This window comes from Rutidosis leptorrhynchoides, unplaced genomic scaffold (genome assembly GCF_046630445.1).
Source record: "Rutidosis leptorrhynchoides isolate AG116_Rl617_1_P2 unplaced genomic scaffold, CSIRO_AGI_Rlap_v1 contig279, whole genome shotgun sequence".
In the NCBI taxonomy this organism is placed as follows: domain Eukaryota; kingdom Viridiplantae; phylum Streptophyta; class Magnoliopsida; order Asterales; family Asteraceae; genus Rutidosis; species Rutidosis leptorrhynchoides.
Genome location: NW_027266524.1, coordinates 50,671 through 71,795, shown reverse-complemented (window position 1 = coordinate 71,795; position 21,125 = coordinate 50,671). Strand labels below are relative to the sequence as shown.

The 21,125-nt window shown below is 36.4% G+C and overlaps 1 protein-coding gene across 1 annotated transcript; it reads left to right on the top strand.

The window, feature by feature from the left end:
• The first annotated feature begins 238 nt into the window (after positions 1 to 238).
• LOC139882514 (uncharacterized) lies at positions 239 to 2,376 on the top strand. Its single transcript, XM_071866819.1, has 6 exons — positions 239 to 573; positions 789 to 881; positions 1,027 to 1,260; positions 1,476 to 1,578; positions 1,839 to 2,068; positions 2,157 to 2,376. The coding sequence occupies exons 1-6, from the start codon at positions 239 to 241 to the stop codon at positions 2,374 to 2,376; spliced, it is 1,215 nt and encodes a 404-aa protein (XP_071722920.1).
• The last annotated feature ends 18,749 nt before the right edge of the window (positions 2,377 to 21,125 follow it).

The window sequence follows — 21,125 nt, the reverse complement described above, 5'->3', positions numbered from 1 at the left end:
CCATATTAGTCCTTACATACAAGTAAAAGTAAAAAGTAATCCTTACCGAATATTTATTTCTTTTAAATAGAGATCAATTTCAGTTGTTAACGACCTATTTTGAAATAGTTTCATAACTATAGGGACTGATTGATATTACCGTAGAAGCTCACGCTCTGCAACTTCGGTTTCTTCAATTGCCATCTCCTTCTTCTCTGCTCATCATCTGCATTTTGCAAAGCAAGACTGATATTTTTCAATGGCAATTAGCAAAACCCATAAACCCAAAACAAAACCCAAATCATCTCCTTCATACCTGTTTCTCACAACCCTCGTCTTAACTCTTCTCGCATTGTTGTTTCTATTAGCTTCGCTTGATTTCACTGATGGGTTTTCTTTTTCTAGTCCAAAAACACTTCGAAACTTCACAAATCCAAAGAACCGTTTGAAAAAATTACACACTTTGCACGACAAGTACTTGTATTGGGGTAATCGAATCGATTGTCCTGGTAAACACTGCGATTCTTGTGAGGGTTTGGGTCACCAAGAATCTAGTCTCAGATGTGCTCTTGAAGAAGCCATGATTCTTAATAGGTAAAGCTTTTTATTGAAATGAATCAATTTAACTGAGAAAATGTAGGCAATTAGAGGGGAGTTAGGCTCAGCTATCGGAATCCTAGATTTATACTGCTCCTGTGGGTAGTGTCTTATCATCCTTGGAGTCATCAGGATGGGGATAAGTGTGGTTTAGGTTCATGTTTTAGATGCTTGGAAACTTAAATCTGAGTTTTTCTTTTTTCTTATTGCAGAACGTTTGTAATGCCTTCTAGGATGTGCATTAATCCAATTCATAATAAGAAAGGAATTCTTCATCATTCTAATGGTGGAAGTCAAGAAGACAGGTACATTAATTAAGCGTCTCTCTGTGGATGTTTTCAATATCTCAGAAACCTTGTTATTGAGAACGTTGCATTGGTTTATTTGTTCCTTTCCCAGTGTTTGATCAAAATATAGTAACTAATCTAAGGTCCTTTTTATTGGATATAGATGGGCAGCGAGCTCTTGTTCCATGGATTCCTTGTACGACATAGATCTCATATCTGAAACTGTCCCTGTAATTTTAGACAATTCAAAAATGTGGTTTCATGTACTATCGACAAGTATGAAGTTGGGAGCACAGGGAGTTGCCCACGTGGAAGGAGTTAGTCGGGTTGATCTCAAAGAGAATGGTCGGTATCAAAATCTCTTACTTGTAAACCGGACAGCAAGCCCACTTTCATGGTAATTCATTTTTCATGTGAGTAATTACACTGTATTATGTGTTTGTTTGGATTCAGGGTGTTGAAAAAATTAGTAATTAGACTTCATTTGATATTCTACTGATCTGATGATAGAACATTTTACTGCCCATCTTTCTCTTTTTTGTTTCCTTGAGCCTAAAGTTTGAATCTATACTGCTTTTGCATATATAGGTTCTAATAATGATCATCATTCAGGTTTATGGAGTGCAAGGATCGACTCAACCGTAGTGCTATTACGTTACCATATTCATTTCTTCCTAAAATGGCAGCAAGCAAACTGAGAGATGCAGCTGACAAGGTTTGTTATAATATGTAATGCCACTGATATTTGATTATGTATATTTTCACAGTTGAGAACACTCTGCTTTTTGCTAGTTACTAGCCTCATATACATTCCTAATATTCAACTTGTTCGCTTAGTTTGTAAATTACAGAATATATATATACACACATATATATTTGTATCATTTAAGCCTTGTATACTCTTCCGATGAAAAAAGAAAAGAAAAGAAAAGAAAAGAAAAGAAAGAGTTTTTCTGATTTCTTTGTTCTGGACAGATCAAGGCACAACTTGGTGATTATGATGGCATCCATGTTCGCCGCGGTGATAAAATAAAAACGAGAAAAGATAGATTTGGGGTTGAAAGGAGTTTGCATCCTCATCTAGATAGAGATACACGGCCAGAGTTTATCCTCGGCCGGATCGCAAAATGGGTTCCCTCTGGAAGAACCCTTTTTATTGCTTCAAATGAGAGAAAACAAGAATTCTTTTCACCTTTATCGGTCAGGTAAATAATTAATGCTGATTATTTTTTACTTTCTAATTAGCTGCTCAACACATAATCACATTCTTTGGCGACTCTCATTAATTTGCAGATACAAAATGGCATATTCATCAAATTTTAGTGAAATTCTGGATCCTGTGATAGAGAATAATTATCAATTATTCATGGTGGAGAGACTTATTCTGATGGGAGCTAAAACATTCATCAGAACATTTAAAGAAGATGATACGGATCTAAGCCTGACTGATGACGCAAAGAAGAACACAAATGTTTGGCAAATACCTGTCTATACAATGGAGGAAGGAGAGTGAAGCTGATCATCTCTACTACTCCAAGCTTGTATTGTTTGTACCAATTAATTTTAGAGTTGCCGTGTGATCAGGTATGGGGTGTTTTAGATTTGTATAGGGCTGAGCCAATATACTTTAGACGAACATGTTTTATAATGAAGGACACATTTCTCATTTAAATCAATCAATTAATGAAAAATTATCTTTTTTATTCTATCTTTTACTTTGCCGATAGGCCTTTTTCTGTTCTTTTTCTTTGAACATATATTGACAACTTCATTACTTCTCTTTCATTATTCCGAAATTAAACCAGTTCGACTTGCACAAAGAAAACCCCAAAGTGATCATCGAAGCTTCCTTCAAACCCCTAACTCCAACCCAGCGATTTCAGCATTTATTTCCAAATCGATCATTCCGAGCGAAAGGCCAATCACAATTGCTCACGACAGCTTCTCTTCCATCTTTTATGATTTCGCCAATTCGGGTCTTAACTTTATTTTTGGTTGATTTTCGTCCCCCTGTCAAGCTTCGACTTTCTGATCAGTTCCAGTAGTCAGAGTTTTCTTTCCTCTTCTCACCCACTTCACCTTTTTCCTAATCATTCTCTTCAGTTTGAGTCGACCCTGCCTTCAGCTTGAATTTCTTCAAAGGGTTTGGGTTGCTTCATCTCCAAGTTTAGGAATACTGTACTGTACTAGGAATCCTAGGAATGCACTAATCCTCCTTTTTGCAAGGGATGACAAAATTTATTTCCTGACAACATTTAGACCCTTCAGCTTGAATTTCTTCACAGGGTTTGGTTGCTTGCAGTGAAGTACTAGGTCTTTTTTTGGATCTTAATTAGTATATTTTATCGTCAAATTAATTTTGGTTCCTATCTCTAATCTCTTGCTAATCAATAAGTAATTCAGAATTTTATGTTTGAAAGATTAATTTAGATCAAGAATGCTAGCTGTAATAGGTAGAAAATAAAGCTTAGTGTAAGATAATTCTAAAATTGTTGGAAATAATTCATTAAAACATACAAAAAAGAAAAGAAAAAGTAGATGCTCAATTCTAAAAAGAAATACCTTAACTTTTCATTATGAATTTCTAATCACCTTAATTAAAATACACACTTATCATGATGTTGAGATTACATCATTGGATTTATTCAATGCCTGTACTTAGGATTTCCTAGAACTTTAATCATTAATTACAAATAATTGTAAAAAACTAACCTGATCCGTCTCATCAAGCCAAACACTCTGCCCTATATATATATTAGTTCTCAAATCTAAGTTCCTCCCGATGTTTACTGTTCGAGTCCCCATGAACGTCATAGTTGCATGCATCATATCTCCACTGCCACATTTTATTTATTGCAATCGTTAAAGTTAACAACATATTTAATGCAACCGATGGAATAATTAGAAAAAGGTTATTAAGTAATTAATTGCCCGTAAAGAAGAACGCGAATCCCAGATTTCACCAGTCACCGATGTCAGTTGATCCGGCTATAGTTTGATTTCACAACACTGGAAATTCACACAATTAACATAATTTAGTTAATATCGATTTTCCTAACAAAGCGAGCAACTAATTTCTCTTACTTCCATTTCAGCAAAGATTTAAAATATACTAGTACCATACTTAAGTTAAATATCGATTTTCCTGAATACTGATTAATGATGGAAGAGGCAATTTAGCTAGCAGTTGTTCTAATTTCCTGAATATTAGTGAAATGAGGCCAATTACAAGAAAATATAAACTACTTTGTTGTTATTTTTTTTTTTCCTTATGTAGCGCACAAATCATTATTGTTGAAGCAAACTGTCTATGGTGCGAACTAGTGTTAACCAGATACAGTTTTCACAGTTACGACAGTTATATGTGAGTTGGCTATTTTCGTCAAAACTATTTAATACTGAAGATTTAATTTGATCTTGCAATACAAGTCTTATGGAAACTAGTAACTGAAATCATATATGATTTTCGATTTGATTTGCTTTAAATTATGGATTTCCTTTAATCCTTAATGGAAGGAATTATATTAATAAAAGGATTCTCATGGGATACAATTCATATTTTAAAAAGGGAAGTGTTTCCTATTCTATGAAGAACTCTGATTCTCCAAAATTGTGGGTTGTAAGTATAAAAGGATGAAGATTCTACAACCCTTGACACAAGTCTTGAGCGGCATTTTTCTTTACACCATACTGTTCACGATCTGTTTGACCTGTGTGTCCGTGAACTGTTGAGAGGGTGTGTGTGATTACTGTGAGCACTTATCAAACTACTTCAGAGTTGTTCTTTGTAGTGCATCTTTTGGTGGCGCTTGTAATCCATCTGGGGATTGCAAGAAATTCCTTGTCCGACTGACAAGGCAACCGACGCTCTTTTTCTATGAGGAGATTACGAGAAAGTCCTTACCCGTTTGGTAAGATCGTTCTGTAAGTCCTAGTCCATTTTGATTAGGCTGTTAGTATAAACGAAGGATCCGCTTAGTGAAATAGGAAGTAGATTATATATTTGCGAATTGTAATCAAAGTACTGTCCTATTGTTGCAAGAATAGTGGAATGCCGTTTATCACTGGGCGAGGCCCCGTAGAGTAGGGTAAACAGAACTGCGTCAACATATTCTTTGTTATTTACTTACTGCACTGTTTTTATTATTCTGTGTTAACTTGCCACCGTTAGCACAGCTGCACTAATCTGTCAATTTAGTTAGAATACACTTTTAAGTGGTATTAGAGCGGGCTCAAGAAATCTTCTTGAGAAAAGATCTTGCGTATTCTGACCATGGAAGACAGGATTGAAGAAGGCGGTTCAACCACTCGTCCTCCCTTACTGACAGAATCCAATTATGACTATTGAAAAAACAGAATGAAGTGGTACTCGAAAAGCCAGGATGAAGCTATCTGGCGTGCTACATAGGTCATGTGGACACCTCCTACTGCCACTATTGATGGTGTTGAAGCAGTCAAGAGTGAAGACCAATGGACAGCAGCTGAATCAACTACCTATGTCGCAAACAGCAAAGCTGTCAGCATCATTCAATGTGCCGTACGTCCCAGTGTCTTCAAGATCATCCAAACTTTCGAGACTACAAAGGAATCGTGGGATGCACTTCAACTCACGTATGAAAGAACAAAATCAGTCAGACAATCCAAACTACATCTCATCTCTATTAGGTTTGAATCTCTAACCATGAAAGATGATGAAACTATTACTGATTTTGAAAAGAATCTTCGTTACATTGCTAATGAATCCACTGCTCTTGGCGAGATAATTCTGGAGTCCAAACTGGTGAGAAAGGTGCTGATCTCACTACCGGAGAAATTTAGCTCGAAGATGGATGCAATTAGTGAATCTACTGATTTCGAGAACTTGCGGTTTGATGATCTAATGGGAAAGCTCAGAACCCATGAGATGACTTTGGCTATGAGGAATAGAGATAAGTCCAAATCGAAATCTGTTGCTTTTAAACCTGGAGTGGAAGATATATCTGTAAGCACAGGTGAGCAACTCTCATTTCTTGAGCAGCTGGCACTATTAACGAAGAATTTGGAAAAGATATATAGGAAGTTCAATAAGGCAAAATTCAAGGATTATTCTTCACCCAATCCCCAGAAGAGTAATGGAAACTTCCAATCAAAGAATGAGTCAGGAGGTGGTAGTCAAAGATTTAAAAAGGGAGAATCCAGTGAAGGAAGAACCAGGTTCAAGAAAGAAAGGATACAATGCCAATAATGTCAAGGTTTTGGTCACATTGCTGCCAAGTGTGCCAACACTCTTGAAAAATAGAAGAAATCTTTCATATCCACATGGGGTGATGAGGAGACATCCGAAGACCCATCTGAGTTCAGTGATAGTAGAAGTGAGATTGATTTCTTGCTCATAATGCATTTGCTGTCTGTACATCTGTGCACAGAGACACTGTTAGCACGGGTAAGATAGAGGATAACTCAAGTGCTGACGAGAACTCAGACAGTGATGATGACAGAGACATACACCGTGCTTTTGAGGATCTAGCTGGACAAATGACTGAATCTCTCAAAATCAATCACATACTTTCTGATGAAATAGAGCAACTATCAGCTGAAAGGAAGGATTTCGATAAGATGATTGAAAAATATGAAACTGAGATCATTCAGTTGAAGTCTGAATTGTCAAAATCGGAGAAGAAGCTAGAACAAGCCAACCGTGCCATTGAGAAATTCAATAAAGGAATAGGAAATCTTGATGAGATCATGGATAAAACATCTCCGAAGAACAATCTATTTGGGATAGGCCACAAACCATCAAGAACGAAAATATGAAGCAGTTCAGAGCATAAAAATAGAGTGACTAGAAACAGAATCATATGTCACTATTGCAACAAACCTGAACATATAAGACCTAGGTGTTTTGTTCGACAAGATGATATTCGAAGACTTATTACTTCTCTTCCAAAAAGGCATCCAAAGAAGAAGGTTGATATAGTCAATCACTCCCAACGGCATATTTGGGTGAAGAAAAGAGAATTGAAGGCTCTTATGTGTAGAGTTTCATCTAAAAAGGTAGCCGATTGGTATTTCGATAATGGTTGCTCTAAGCACATGATGGGTGAGGAAGAAATTTTGAAGAATATTGTCTACAAGAAATAGGGGACTGTTACATACGGTGATGATAATTCTAATTCTATAATCGGAGAAGTAAGTCTACGGTTTTTTCAGAATCAAAGATAAAACATATTCTGTTAGTGGAAGGTCTTAAGTACAATCCGATCAGCATAGCACAAATGTGTGATGAAGACTGTAAAATCAGATTCAACAAGCACGGGTGCAAGGTGTTCAATATTGAAGGAGCAGTGGTCATGACAGGAATAAGACAAGCCGACAACACATATACCCTGGATGGTGATGTAAAATGCCTGAAGACTAGCACAGAGAATTTAAAAATGTGGCACAAGAAAGTTGGGCATATTGGTTTTAAAAATCTAGCTGATCTGTCAAAAACAGGATCTGTGAAAGGCTTACCTGTTCTCACATATGATCTTGACATCACTTGTGGAGATTGCCAACTGGAGAAGTAGACCAAGGAGACGCATTCTAGAGTTCCCTATATCACCACGGAGAGGCCTCTACAACTCTTGCATATTGACTTGATGGGGCCAATGCAAACTCTAAATTTGGGAGGTAAATCTTATATATTTGTGTGTTGATGATTTTTTCAGGTACACTTGGGTGGACTTTCTTAAAGAGAAGTCTGAGGCTCCTGATGTCATTATTAAGCTGTGCACCAAACTGAACAATGATAGACGCAACACAACTGGTGCAATCACAAGAATTAGGAGTGATAATGGAAAAGAGTTTGAGAATTCTGTTGTGCGCATTCTGTGAGCACAGTGGAATTGCACATGAATTTTCAGTACCTATTACTCCTCAACAAAATGGAGTGATGGAAAGGAAAAATAGATCCATTACTGATCCATGCTAGAAAGCTTAGCTATAAGCTACGGGGAGAAGCTATGTCAACGGCTTGCTACATTATCAATAGAGTGTATCTTAGACCACATATAAAAGAAACTCCTTATGAAATCTGGAGAAACAAGAAGCCATCAGTGATGTACTTTCATGAATTTGGAAGCCCATGCTACATGCTGAAGGACAGAGAACCTAGAAGAAAGCTCGACTCCAAAAGTGAAAGGGGAGTATTTGTTGGTTATTCAGTTAATAGTAGAGCTTATAGAATTTTTATTGAAAAATCAAATACTATCACTGAATCAATCAATGTTATGTTTGATGACATGCAGGTTGAAATGAAAAATCAAGAAGATGGTGAACCTGGATTCGGTCAACTTCTGACTAATGATAACACACCTAGTGTGGGGGCATTAGGATCTGAAGGTGTTAACAGCAATGAAAATACACCTAGTGTGGAGGCGTTGCCTATTAGCATAGATACCAGGAACACTCAGGAACCCATACCTGCTGTCACAAACCAGGATGTGTACCCATCAATACGAGTTTAGAAGAATCATTCAACTGAAGACATAATTGGAGACATCACTAAAAGAAGAACAAGAGAAGTTCCAAGAAAAAACTATAGAGATATAATAAATTATGTTGCCTATATTTCAAAGATTGAACCAAAGAAAGTTGACGAAGCTTTGACTGATGAACACTGGATACTTGCTATGCAGGAAGAACTACATCAGTTCGAGAGGAACAAAGTATGGGAGTTGGTTCCTAGATCTGAGCATTGTAATATCATTGGTATAAAGTGGATATTCAAAAATAAAATCGATGAGCAAGGAAATATCACAAGAAATAAGGCGAGACTTGTTGCACAAGGATATACACAGGTAAAAGGAGTGGATTTCGATGAGACTTTTGCTCCTGTTTCTAGGCTTGAATCAATCAGGCTATTGATAGTTGTGGCTGCATATGAGAACATCACACAATATCAAATGGATGTTAAGAGTGTCTTCCTGAATGGGTACTTAAATGAAGAAGTGTATGGTGAGCAGCCTAAAGGATTTATTGATCCAGTTCATCCGGATCATGTGTACAAGTTGACAAAGGCTATATATGGCCTGAAGCAAGCTCCACGGGCGTGGTATGAAAGGCTGTCGGTGTACCTGTGTCAACAGGGCTATAAAAGAGGTGGAGTTGATAAAACCTTATTTCTCAAATCCACAGGGGGAGAATTAACCATAACCCAGATTTATGTTGATGACATAATCTTTGGTTCAACAAGCGAGAAGGAGAGGAAGAAGTTTGTTCATAGCATGGCCAGCGAATTTGAAATGAGTATGGTTAGTGAATTAAGCTATTTCTTAGACTTTTAGATCAAACAATGCAAGGATAGGACGTCTATCACTCAAGAAAAGTATGCCAAGAATCTGGTAAAGAAGTTTGGGTTAGAATCTTCCAAACTCATGAGAACCCCGATGGGAACAAATGAGCATTTGTCCAAAGACATTGAAGGAGAAGATGCTGATCCTACACTTTATAGAAGTACGATTGGGAGTCTGTTATATCTATGTGCTAGCAGACTGGATTTGAGTTTCAGTGTAGGAGTCTGTGCTAGATACCAAGCCAATCCAAAACAGTCACATGTTAAAGCTGTGAAAAGGATCGTGCGCTATGTTTCTGGAACCACAGGTTTGGGGTTTAGGTATACTAAAGATACGAATGGAGTGTTAGCTGGCTATAGTGATGCTGATATGGCAGGCTGTGTTGATGATCGAAGAAGTACATCATGAGGTTATTTCTACCTTGGAAGCAATCTAGTGTCTTGGTTTAGCAAGAAGCAGAATTCAGTGTCACTATCCACAGCTGAAGCAGTATATTTCGGCCAGCAGCTGTTGTGCACAGTTACTTTGGATGAAACAGATGATGGAAGAATATGGCTTGGAGCAAGGTGTGTTGACTATCTACCGTGACAACACCAGTGCAATAAGCATATCAAAGAATCATGTGCAACACTTCAAAACGAAGCACATCCAAGTACGTCACCACTTTATTAGAGAGCTTGTAGAAGAGAAGAAAGTGGCCTTAAAATATATCTCAACTGAAAAACAATTGGCAGATATCTTCACAAAAAGTTTAGATGCAAGTCGCTTTGAGTTCTTGAGAGGAGCTCTCGGACTTTACACCACGATGTGAAAATTGAGATAAGTGCTTCTATTTAAAAATGAAAAAAATATATATAGAAAAAGAAAAATACAAAAAAATGTGTAAAGTGTAGAGTGTGGTTTTGCTCTACAGGAAGAAAAAGAATTGGACTTAGAGGGCTGAAGCCCAATGTCAGCCGGATACAACAAACAGAAAAAATGGGCTGAAATGAGACAAAAGGAGATGATGGGCCAGTATTTTAGCTGGATGATGAAAGAAAAGGAGTTGGGCCGGGCGAGTTTATTTAGCCCACTACAACACAAAGCTATGTTTATTCGGCCCATTGGAAACGAAGCCTTGAATGTTGGCCAGTGTTTTTGGCTTGTAGCAGATGATCTTCCCACGAAAATTTAAAACATACCAAAAAAGGAAGTTGCAGAGTTTTTGCAAAATCAGACCTCTGTTAACTGCAAAAATCATTTCTCTCTGCAAAAACTTTTTCTCTCAGAAATTTACTCCCAAACGACGCCATTCTCAAAACCCTAACTCAGGAAGCTTCAATCGTTGCAAATGGCTAGAACCAGAGGCGAAAAACGTAGTGGAACAAGACGCTCTTCCAGAATTGCATCTGGATCTTCGAGCGTGTGTACATATTCCTCGATGCCGGTTACAATTTCTTCATCGGAATCCTCGCTGTCGTCACCGCGCAAACTTTACTCACGACAAATACCTATAGATCTCTCCAAGTACTACTCAGATGACGAAAGTGAAGAGACAATGGTGGTGGAGAACCCAAAAATAGCCATGGTGGTTCATCTAAGTTTTCCAGTAAGTAACTCTCCATCCTCTTCTGGTAAGGTTAGATCTGTTATTATCGGTATTACTGAGTTTGTTGAAGAGAATCTGGGGTCTGAGAAGTCCGACAGTCATGAAAGGGTTTCAAGCCCTATTGCTGAAGAAACTGCTGAAGAAGAAGGCACATGTGTGCCTGATGTTGCTGAGAATCCTGCTCACACAGAGGATCATGCTGATATTGATGCTGAGGTTGTTGAGGATTCTGCTTTCATAGAGGATTATGCTGATGTTGCTGTAGATCCTGCTTTCACAGAGGATTAAGAGAATATAAATGTTGATGTTGCTGAGAATCCTCAATCTGAGGGGGAGACTCCGGCCGAGGAGGCGTCTCGAGCCAAGGGAGAGTCTGATAGTGTTGAGGCTGCGGCAGTTGAGGGGGAGCTTCCTAATATCTCCCAGTCTGTGCAGAGTGAAGAGGGTCAGGCTGAAATGCCTGTGGAAGAACCTACTGCTGAGATCCCTGTTAACACAGTGGGAAAGAGAAGTCTCAAGAGGAAGAGGACGGTGATGAAGAAGTCAAAATCCGTGTCAGCCTCTACTTCCAGGGTTCAGGAGGCAGAACCTGTAGAGCCAGCTGCTGTGGGCTCATTTGTAAATGCTGCTGCTAGGAATTTCTGGCCCTACGCCTCTGGGAAGAAAATAATTGCTGAAAAAGTTCTTGAAACAGACTAAGCAGAGGAGTTCAATCTGAAGGAGCTATTGATTGAAGAAAATCTATGGGCTAGCACAACCAGAAACCTTCAGTACGTGGAGAAGGTGGTGAGAGAATTCTACTGCAATATGTCTTGGGATATTGATCAGTTCGACTCTCCCAATTATCAGAGGGTCTATGTCAGAGGAAAATTCTACCAAATCTCTCCTCAGTTGTTGGCCAAAGTCTTCGAATGCTGGAAATCGAAAGAGAAATGTGCTGAAGACTATGACTTGATTGCATTTGAGTTGAACGGAGGCCAAAAGAGGACCTGGTATGGAGGTGGATCACCAGTGAAGCCAGCTGAGCTTACAGCTTTTTACTCTGCTCTCCATAAGATTGCGGTGGCAAACTGGATGCCTTGCCGTCACACCAACACTGTCAGCTAGAAGCTGGGCTTACTGCTCTTCAAAGTCGGCACCAGGGTGGGATTTGACCTGGGCGACCAGGCCTATGAGAGGATCGTCTCCTTTGCTGGACAATCTAAGAGGTATGGCAATTACGTCTTTCCAGCGGTGATCTTTTCTCTCTTGATCAATCAGGACTTAAACATTGAGGAGCATGAGGACTTCACGCAGCCAGAAACCTTCAAGCTGATGTCTAGGCTCACTCATGGCGAGCATATAATGGACATTTTTGAGGAAGAAGAGGAAGACATAGCTGTGGACCCTGCTCCAGCTGAAGCAGAAGAGCCCCTGACCCCGAAAGCCTTGGCTCAACGCTAAATCTCAGGGGGAGCCTTCTGATTCAGGGCTGGTTATGAACAATTTTACAGACTTTGTTTTGGATATTTTTATGGGTCTGTAATAACTTTGCACGACTTTGCTTGATTGTTCTATGATGATCTGATATTTTTGCTTGCTTTGTTACCTCCTTCTGGTGCTTTGGTGATTTATTGACAAAAAAGGGGAGATATGGCTAATCGTTCAAAATCTAGCGGTCAGATATGTGCAAATCGAACCTGTGTTACCTGGTGTCTGTGCACATAGGATTTTCTGGAGTGTTATCTTGAGTGTGTTAACACAGTCCGATGTTATTTGCACTTTACTAGTTTCCGTTTGTTCCATTGATGTGAAGACTTGTTGTTTCCGTTACTCCGTTGCCTATTGAAGATTTGAAGATTATCACGGAAGGTTTTGTCAAAAATGCCAAAGGGGGAGATTGTTGAAGCAAACTGTCTGTGGTGCGAACCAGTGTTAACCAGATACAATTTTCACAGTTACAGCAGTTATATGTGAGTTGGCTATTTTCGTCAAAACCATTTAATACAGAAAATTTGATTTGATCTTGTAATACAAGTCTTATGAAAACTAATAACTGAAGAATCCTTACTTGATCAGATATGATTTTCGATTTGATTTGATTTAAATTATGGATTTCCTTTAATCCTTAATGGAAGGAATTATATTAATAAAAGGATTCTCATGGGATACTTCTAAAAAGGAAGTGTTTCCTATTCTATGAAGAACTCTGATTCTCCAAGATTGTGGGTTGCAAGTATAAGATGATGAAGACTCTACAACCCTTGACACAAGTCTTGAGCGGCATTTTTCTTTACACCATACTGTTCACGATCTGTTTGACCTGTGTGTCCGTGAATTGTTGAGAGGGCGTGTGTGATTACTGTGAGCACTTATCAAACTACAACAGAGTTGTCCTTTGCAGTGCATCTTTTGGTGGCGCTTGTAATCCATCTGGAGATTGCAAGAAAGTCCTTGTCCGATTGACAAGGCAACCGAAATTCGTTTTTTGTGAGGAGATTACGAGAAAGTCCTTACTCGTTTGGTAAGCCGTTCTTTAAGTCCTAGGCCGTTTTGATTAGGCTGTTAATATAAACGAATGATCTGCTTAGTGAAATAGGAAGTAGATTATATATTTGCGAATTGTAATCAAAGTACTGTCCTATTGTTGCAAGAATAGTGGAATGTCGTTTATCACTGGACGAGGTCCCGCAGAATAGGGTAAACCGAACTGCGTGAACATATTATGTGTTATTTACTTACTGTACTGCTTTTATTATTCTGTGTTAATTTGCCACCGTTAACACAATTGCACTAATCTATAAATTTAATCAGAATACACTTTCAATCATCACTACTAACAAATGGACTCATGACATGGCGAGAAATATTGCCACGTTTAATATTTGTCCTGTCAAATTATGTAGTAGTAGGAGAGCTCCACGACTGATAGGCCTAACACTTATCACGTTTTCCATATATATATATATATACATTTTTCTTATACGGACGCTTCTCTTTTTCTGATGATCAATAATGATTAATGACGTATAATAACTCACGTATAGATGATGTATATAAAACTTTATATGCAAAACTGAACTTAGGTTTGATGTTAAATTTGACCTAGATTTGTTTTTCTTAAAACCTACTAAGTCGTGCTTAAAAATTTTCTCATGACTATGGATGTGAGAATGACGAGCAAAACAGATATTTACTCCCTTGGTCCAAAGTACTTATTTCATATTCCTTTAACTTAGTCCAAAATATTAGTCCATTTATTTATATACATTTGACAATGTTTGGACTACATTAGTACCCTTCTAATGAAGTGCTGATGTTTTTCTTTTTTACTTCTTTCATCCTTTCCCACAATTAAGTTTCCTTTATGCAAAATTAATAGTGTAGTAGGAGTCGTACGTAACATTAGATGATTGATACTATACACTATTATTGATGACTGAACATTTATTTCAAAAAAAAAATTGATGACCGAACATTATGAGGGTATGTTGGTAAAAAAAGAGTTACACCAACTATTTTCATAATATTTGTGCATATGGGAAGTGGGAGTATCCAGTTCATGTTTCTAGTTGCATCTTTTGCTCCCTAACCTTACTTTCATATTAATGTATTTCCAAGTTTTGGCATTAGAGCCGAAAAAGGGAGGGATATAAGGTGTACCTTTGAGGACAGCCACTGAGAGTGGCACGTGTACGTATATAGCTTTAGCTCACCTTGTTATTGCTAAACTAAAATAAATTGTTTATGTAATAATGTTCCAACTCATGTAACACATTTAGATCAATTGGACATGCTATAAGTGTAATGAAAATGAAGTTCATTCTGAGTTTTAGTCTTAAATTTCAACTTGCTCCTGGACAAATTGTGAATTTGTGATTCAGGCAAGTCATTTTTCGACTTTAGAATGAAGTTTGTGAAGCTTAATTTCATTTGTGAACTGCCTCGACAAACTTAATCTGCAAGAATGTATCTTGTAGTATCTCATTGATCCTTAAGTTAAATATTCCTTACTAATTATTATTTTTTGGAATTTCACATAGATTAAGTAAATAGTATATGTTTGATGTATATACAATGTAAAATATGGAAAAAGTTTGTGGTCAACCTAATTTTGACTAAATTTTATATGGGGTCCAATCTTTATTTTGTCCAAAAACTAATTAAATGTATTCTACGTATGTTGTAAGATGAATGTTGTATAATCACTTATAGAAATTGATTATAAAGTGATTTAAAAATTATATGTTGAAATAAGTTGTTATTAATATACGTAAACTGCGAAATACACATAATTAAGGAGTGGATAAAATGAGAAGAACATATTATTCTTACCTTAAATTTATGAAAATGACATATTTTAAAGACGATAAATCTAAAAATGACAGTTAAATAGGAACGAAGGGAGTAGTTTACTATTTAAAGAAAGTTCTCGTAATTTTGTTCATCATACTTTCTTGTTCTTAACACTGAGTGGTTCTATATATTCAATCTTTTGAGTGTTTAAACTAGCTGCTACCTTTGGATTAGATTCACGTATCTAAAACCCAAATACTGATGGTTTCATTCTAGAGTATTTTTCTTACGTAAGGTCATACACATGATCTTGTTATTTTATATAATCCAGATAAAAGCATCTATGCATAACTAATGACTTTTGATATTGGTTAGGTTTCCGTAAATCCTACGACAGTTAAATGATAATATATGTACCTAACTGGATTTTTGACTTTGCACTCCTTGCTTAGAGTTAATCCGGGAATTATCGAGAACTAATACAATTCAAGTCACCCACAATTTATTAATTCATTAATAATAATCCCCCTTTATATAGAAGAAGATGTAAAATTTTAATTGATGTTATTGGCTATATATATCATTCGTGAAGGGTATACTGACCTAAACAACAGACTAAAACAAGCTGTGCTAACAGTGGTTTGTTAGCACGAGTAAGTAAAAACACAGTGTAGAAATTAAATTACACACGATATGTTTATGCAGTTCAGTTTCTCTACATCTGCGGGGCCTAGTTCAGAGGTAAAACGGTATTCCACTATCTTTGTAACAATAGGACAGTACTCGGGTTACAACTCGCTCGTCTATAACCTACTTCCTATTTTACTAAGTGTACTCTTCGCTCAACCTCACACAGCCTAAACAAGCACAGTCTAGGACTTACACGATGTGCCTTACCAATACGGGTAAGGACTTCTTGCAACCCTCTTTCAGATTACAAGTGCCACAAATACAATACACTGTAAAGACAACTCTCTGAAGTTTGTAAGTGCTCTTTCTAATCGCAAATGAGAAGGTGAAAAGTTCTACTACAGTTTGACACTTCGTCTTCCTTTTATACTGCTGCAAACCGTGGAGAATTAAATCAGGATCTTCCTATTTAATTCGGTAATCATCTTGATACAGAATCCCTACTGAAATAGAGATTGATACTCTTTAGAACCCCTTGGCCGATTTAATTTCCTTTGAATAACAGTTTCCTTTTTCAACAAGGAAACTAAATATCAAATTGAATCACCACCATATCCGGATCGAATCAACCAGGATTCATCAGTTACTAGTTTCCCATTCTGACTTGTACTGTAGGATCGAATCATATCTTCTGGAGTAATTTGGTTTTGACAAAAATAGCCAACCAATAGAAACTGCCGCATTCAAGCACAGGTTAGTAGCACAGACAGTTTGCACCAACAATTCGAAATAACTATGACTGCTTACGATGAAATAAATTAGATTCATATAATTTTCATTGATGTCTTAAATGTTACAACACTTAAAACTATTTGAGGCGACAAAGGTAAACCGATACTGACTTCAAATCATCCATTAAAACTGCTTAAATAACAAACCCTACCAAGAAACCCACCCATATCTCAGTATTCTTATATCCCTCCAAAATCGAAGCTCGGTGGAGGCAGGACATCATCATCAGAATCATGCATTGTCACAGAAGACGACGCACGGCTTGCCACAGCTGCCTCTTCCATTCTCTTAACCTCCTTCATCAGGACATCATAGTCCATCAGGAATTTGTCGTGCAACGCCTTGGCCTCCTCTAAGTATTTTTCCTGGATTTTCAGCACCTCCTCGATATTCTTCTCCTCCTGGATATTCTTTTCCTCCTCATATTGATTCTTTAGTTTGCTGAATTGTACCATTAGGGTTTCGATCTTTGATTGTTCATCAGGAACGTCTTCAGCTGAATTTTCAGAAATATGGACCCACTTGAAACGATCGAGGACGGAGTCATAGGTAGGGGTTCCGTTAGAATGAAGTGCGTAAACGAATCGTGTACACATCTCCTGAAATGTTCTCTCCATCTTTGAGAGTTCCACACAAATGTTCAGTAGTACTTTGTTCGTGAATTTCTTTGTTGAGTATTGTTTTGGTGCAGTAATGCTTTTGCCCTCCATAATTTTTTTACTCGCACAAATATTTTTTTTTGAAGTTTACTCGCACAAATCTTGGTTTTAGTTTGATAACGCTTATCATATATGCATATATATAGCTGATGGATTAACAAAATTACTAGAAATATAATAATTCAATAAAAGATGGGAAAAATACAGTCAATTTTTTTTCTTTTAATAAGATATGCAGAATATTGACCTTCCATATTGACTTGAATAATATATATTTTTTTGAAATAGATTTTTTTTTGACCATTTTTTTTAAATAGACTCGAATAATATTTGATTTGCACAATCTAATGTGTAATAAATTGCCTTCGAAAAGTAAAATAAAATATAAACCATTGACCGTCGATCGAAATCAGATATTACTATGAACTAACTACCGCATGTGAAAGAAATAAAGATATATGTAATGATTCCATACATATGTAAATCCTGAAATATTTCTTCCAGATCCTTATGTTAATTATTATCTAAATTGGTTGCATTGATATCCATATCGGATGTGCAACTACAGTTGTTTTTCACTTATATATAATATTTAATAAGTTGAAAAAAACCAAAAAAAAATATTATAAATTTAATAAATTTAAAAATACAGTTGTTCTTACATATTCGAGGACAATTTTTTTTTTCTCGGAAACAAAATATATTCACATTCGATATATTTTTTTTTTTAGATCCGTTCATATATAAGTGAAGATTAAGTTATAAGGTTGTCTTTTTTTAATTTGATGTACACGCTCAAAATACATATTACTTTCGCTTTATACACTTTGTATATTAAAAGTGACACAATATATTTTGAGAGGAATGTGATAAATCAAGAATTCTTTAAGAAACCAGGATATGTTGGTCTAGTGGTTATAGTGATGGATTTCATCCTGAAGGTCATGAGATCGATCATCCATGAATGTGGGGAGGACTATCCCTTTACGTAGTGCAAAACCAATAATGAAAAAAGAGATTTCTTTCAGAAGCAATCTTTTATTGCAAGGAATTAGTAGATTTATCATTATGATTACTAGCTGAAGAGTTTCATTTTAGAGTAGTCCCTCAAATATTTCAGATTTGAAATAGAAATCAATAAACTCTGTTTTGGCATCTTCAATACCACCCCGAATAATGAAGATCGAAATCAACAGGCCTACAACTCGGAACTGACTCAGCAAACCAACAACTCGGTACGATAAGCTCTCAATAAGTTTATAACTTGGAATGGTACCCAACAAACCTAGAACTCGGAACTGGTTCAACAATCGTAAAACTCGAAACTAACTCAACAAGTGTACAACTTGATTCAACAAGCCTACAACCCAAAATGGTTAAGATATCAACAAACCTACAACTCGGAACTGATTCAGCAAGCCAAAAACTCGAAACTTACCCAACAATCCTACATCTCGGGATACTAAGCTATCAGCAAGCCTATAACTCGGAACTGACTTCTTCGTGGTCCTCTTAAAGCAAAGCTCATTTCTGTACATTAAAATTGAATGTGATGGTAATCTAATCTCTATGCATGCCAAATTTATGAGATACAATCTAACACTTAAATAAAGTTTTATGTAGGCCAATGCAATGATCCTTCATTAAATCAGCTATCAACATTATAAAGAATGTAAAAAAAAAAAAAAAAAGCAAAATCATTTTATTACTGAAACAAGATCCACAAGTTAACATTCATAATTAAATATGTTGCATCACATATCAAGCACGAATACTTGACTTAATGCATTGGATTGAAAATAAAAGAACTCTGCTTGGATCTAGGAAACACAGAACAAAATTGGAGTGCCTCGAGTTTTAAAAGTTGACATCTTTACATACCGCTAGGGTAAAGATATAAACTTTTAAAACTTTCCGCATTCCATTGCATTCTATTTTTCTATAGGCTTGATTATTTCTATAAATCAAAATAGATCAGGAAAAAAAAGTATCCAACCAGTAGGAGTTTCCTACAAAATAATGATGGAATTCAAATTAGGCCATATTTCACCACAACAATACCATAGAGATTAAATTAGGCATTTCATTTCATATGGACTAACTCTCATGGTCATGGCTCTCCAATTCGATAACCTTTGAACATAAAGCTTGGATGTGCACTTCCATGACTTTGTTTTTATGCTCCAAATTCCCAATAGTTTTCAAAAGTTCTTCCTTTTCTTTCATCCAATCCTCCCTACTACCCAACTTTGCTCAGTACTTCAAGTTTGATCTTCAGGTCTCTAACTTGATCTTGTTGAGGATCATCACTCACCTGTCATTAAAGAGGAAAAGTCCCAGTTAATCACTACAAAAAAATTAGATTATCGAATAAATTTAAAAAACTAATTTCAACTAGGGTAGCTCGAGGAAATTAAAGATATACAAGTCTCTGTGAGTGAAGGTCCACGATGGTTTCTTGAGTTTTGAAGTCACCTTTCAGTTTGCGGATTTCCTTCTTAAGACTTGTCATCTCTTGATTTGCCGAGTCTAAATCCTTCTTTGTCTCATCTCTTTCCTTCTTCAAGCATTTGTTCTCCGAGATCAAGTTCTTGTTATCTTCATCAAGCTTTTGTAGCTCATCCATCAACTTCTTCTTACCTTCCTAGAGTCAAGAAGCCATATTTGCAAAAAATTGTAATTAATGTACTAACAATTTATAAACGATATGAACAATTAATTGAACGGTTCTAATCTCAGAATATATTGTCGAATTATGTTTGGAAATATCTTTTTTCCTCTGTTTATTAAAAACAGGCAAATCTAAAACATAATTAACGTTTACAAATACGGTAATTTTAATTCCCTTAAAATCCAAATATTTTATATAAAATTATTTTTTTTAACACAAACTATAAGTAATGTATACGATCAATTTACATATTTATTACATATAAATGGATTTTCCGTCCAATGAACGAGGCTCTGACTTATACTTTATAATTAATATGAGTCAGAATTTATTGACAAAAGATGTGAGGAAATACTGTGATAGAGAAGGTATTTTTCAACAAATGACAGTTTCATACTGTCCTGAGCAGAATGAAGTTTCAAAAAGAAGAAACAGAACAATTATTGAAATGGCTAAGTCAATGATGTTTATAATGAATGTGTCAAGAAAATTCTGGACTGAAGCATGCTATACATCAATCTACATTCAAAACAGACTGCAAATTAAGGCTCTCAAGAATTAAAACACCATTTGAAGTTTTATTTAGATACAAACCAACAGTTCACCATGTGAGAGTATTTGGCTGTGTTGCCTATGCCCACATTCCAGAACAGATGTCAGAAAAGTCTGTCAAAGGTATAATGATGGGATATAGTTCAAGAGAATTCAAAAGCTACAGAATATTTGATCCTGTTACAAGAAAGATGATCATATCCACAAGTATTAAATTTGATGAATTAAGTGAGTGGAAATGGGAGGAACCAACTATGAGAGAGCCAAGAAAAACATTGAGTGAACTACCAATGCAACCTTTTGTTTTTGAGGTTCTAAGTGATAACTCATGAGATGATGAGGGTTCACCAATTCCTCATAACGAGTTTGTCCATTTTGATGTAGGTAATTCATATAATACTAGCTCAGTCTCAGGAGGAGACAATAATGATCAAATACAATCACAGGAGCCTCTAAACTCAGAAGAAGAAACAAACAATGACACAGGAAGAGGCTCTGAGAGTTCTAGAAGTGATGATGAAGGAAATAAAACTGTTCCAGATCAAATACCATCTAGAGGGATGAGAAGCTTGCAGTCAATCTATGACAGAGCTCAGCCAGTACCAGTGCCAGAATTTATAGAGTTTTTGAGCAATGCAGAAGAAGGATGGCAATAAACATTGAGCCAAGGACTTACAAGCAGACTGAGAACTCACCAGAATGGATTCAGGCAATGAAGGAAGAATGGAAAGCAATTACAGACAATGAAACCTGGATTCTGATTGACAAGCCAAAAAATGT

Bases quoted from the DNA above. Each gene is read 5' to 3' on its own strand.
- LOC139882514 (XM_071866819.1), top strand. From the start codon at position 239: ATGGCAATTAGCAAAACCCATAAACCCAAAACAAAACCCAAATCATCT. The intron at 574-788 runs GTAAAGCTTTTT...TTCTTATTGCAG, and splicing joins GAAGCCATGATTCTTAATAG to AACGTTTGTAATGCCTTCTA. The intron at 1,261-1,475 runs GTAATTCATTTT...ATCATCATTCAG, and splicing joins ACAGCAAGCCCACTTTCATG to GTTTATGGAGTGCAAGGATC.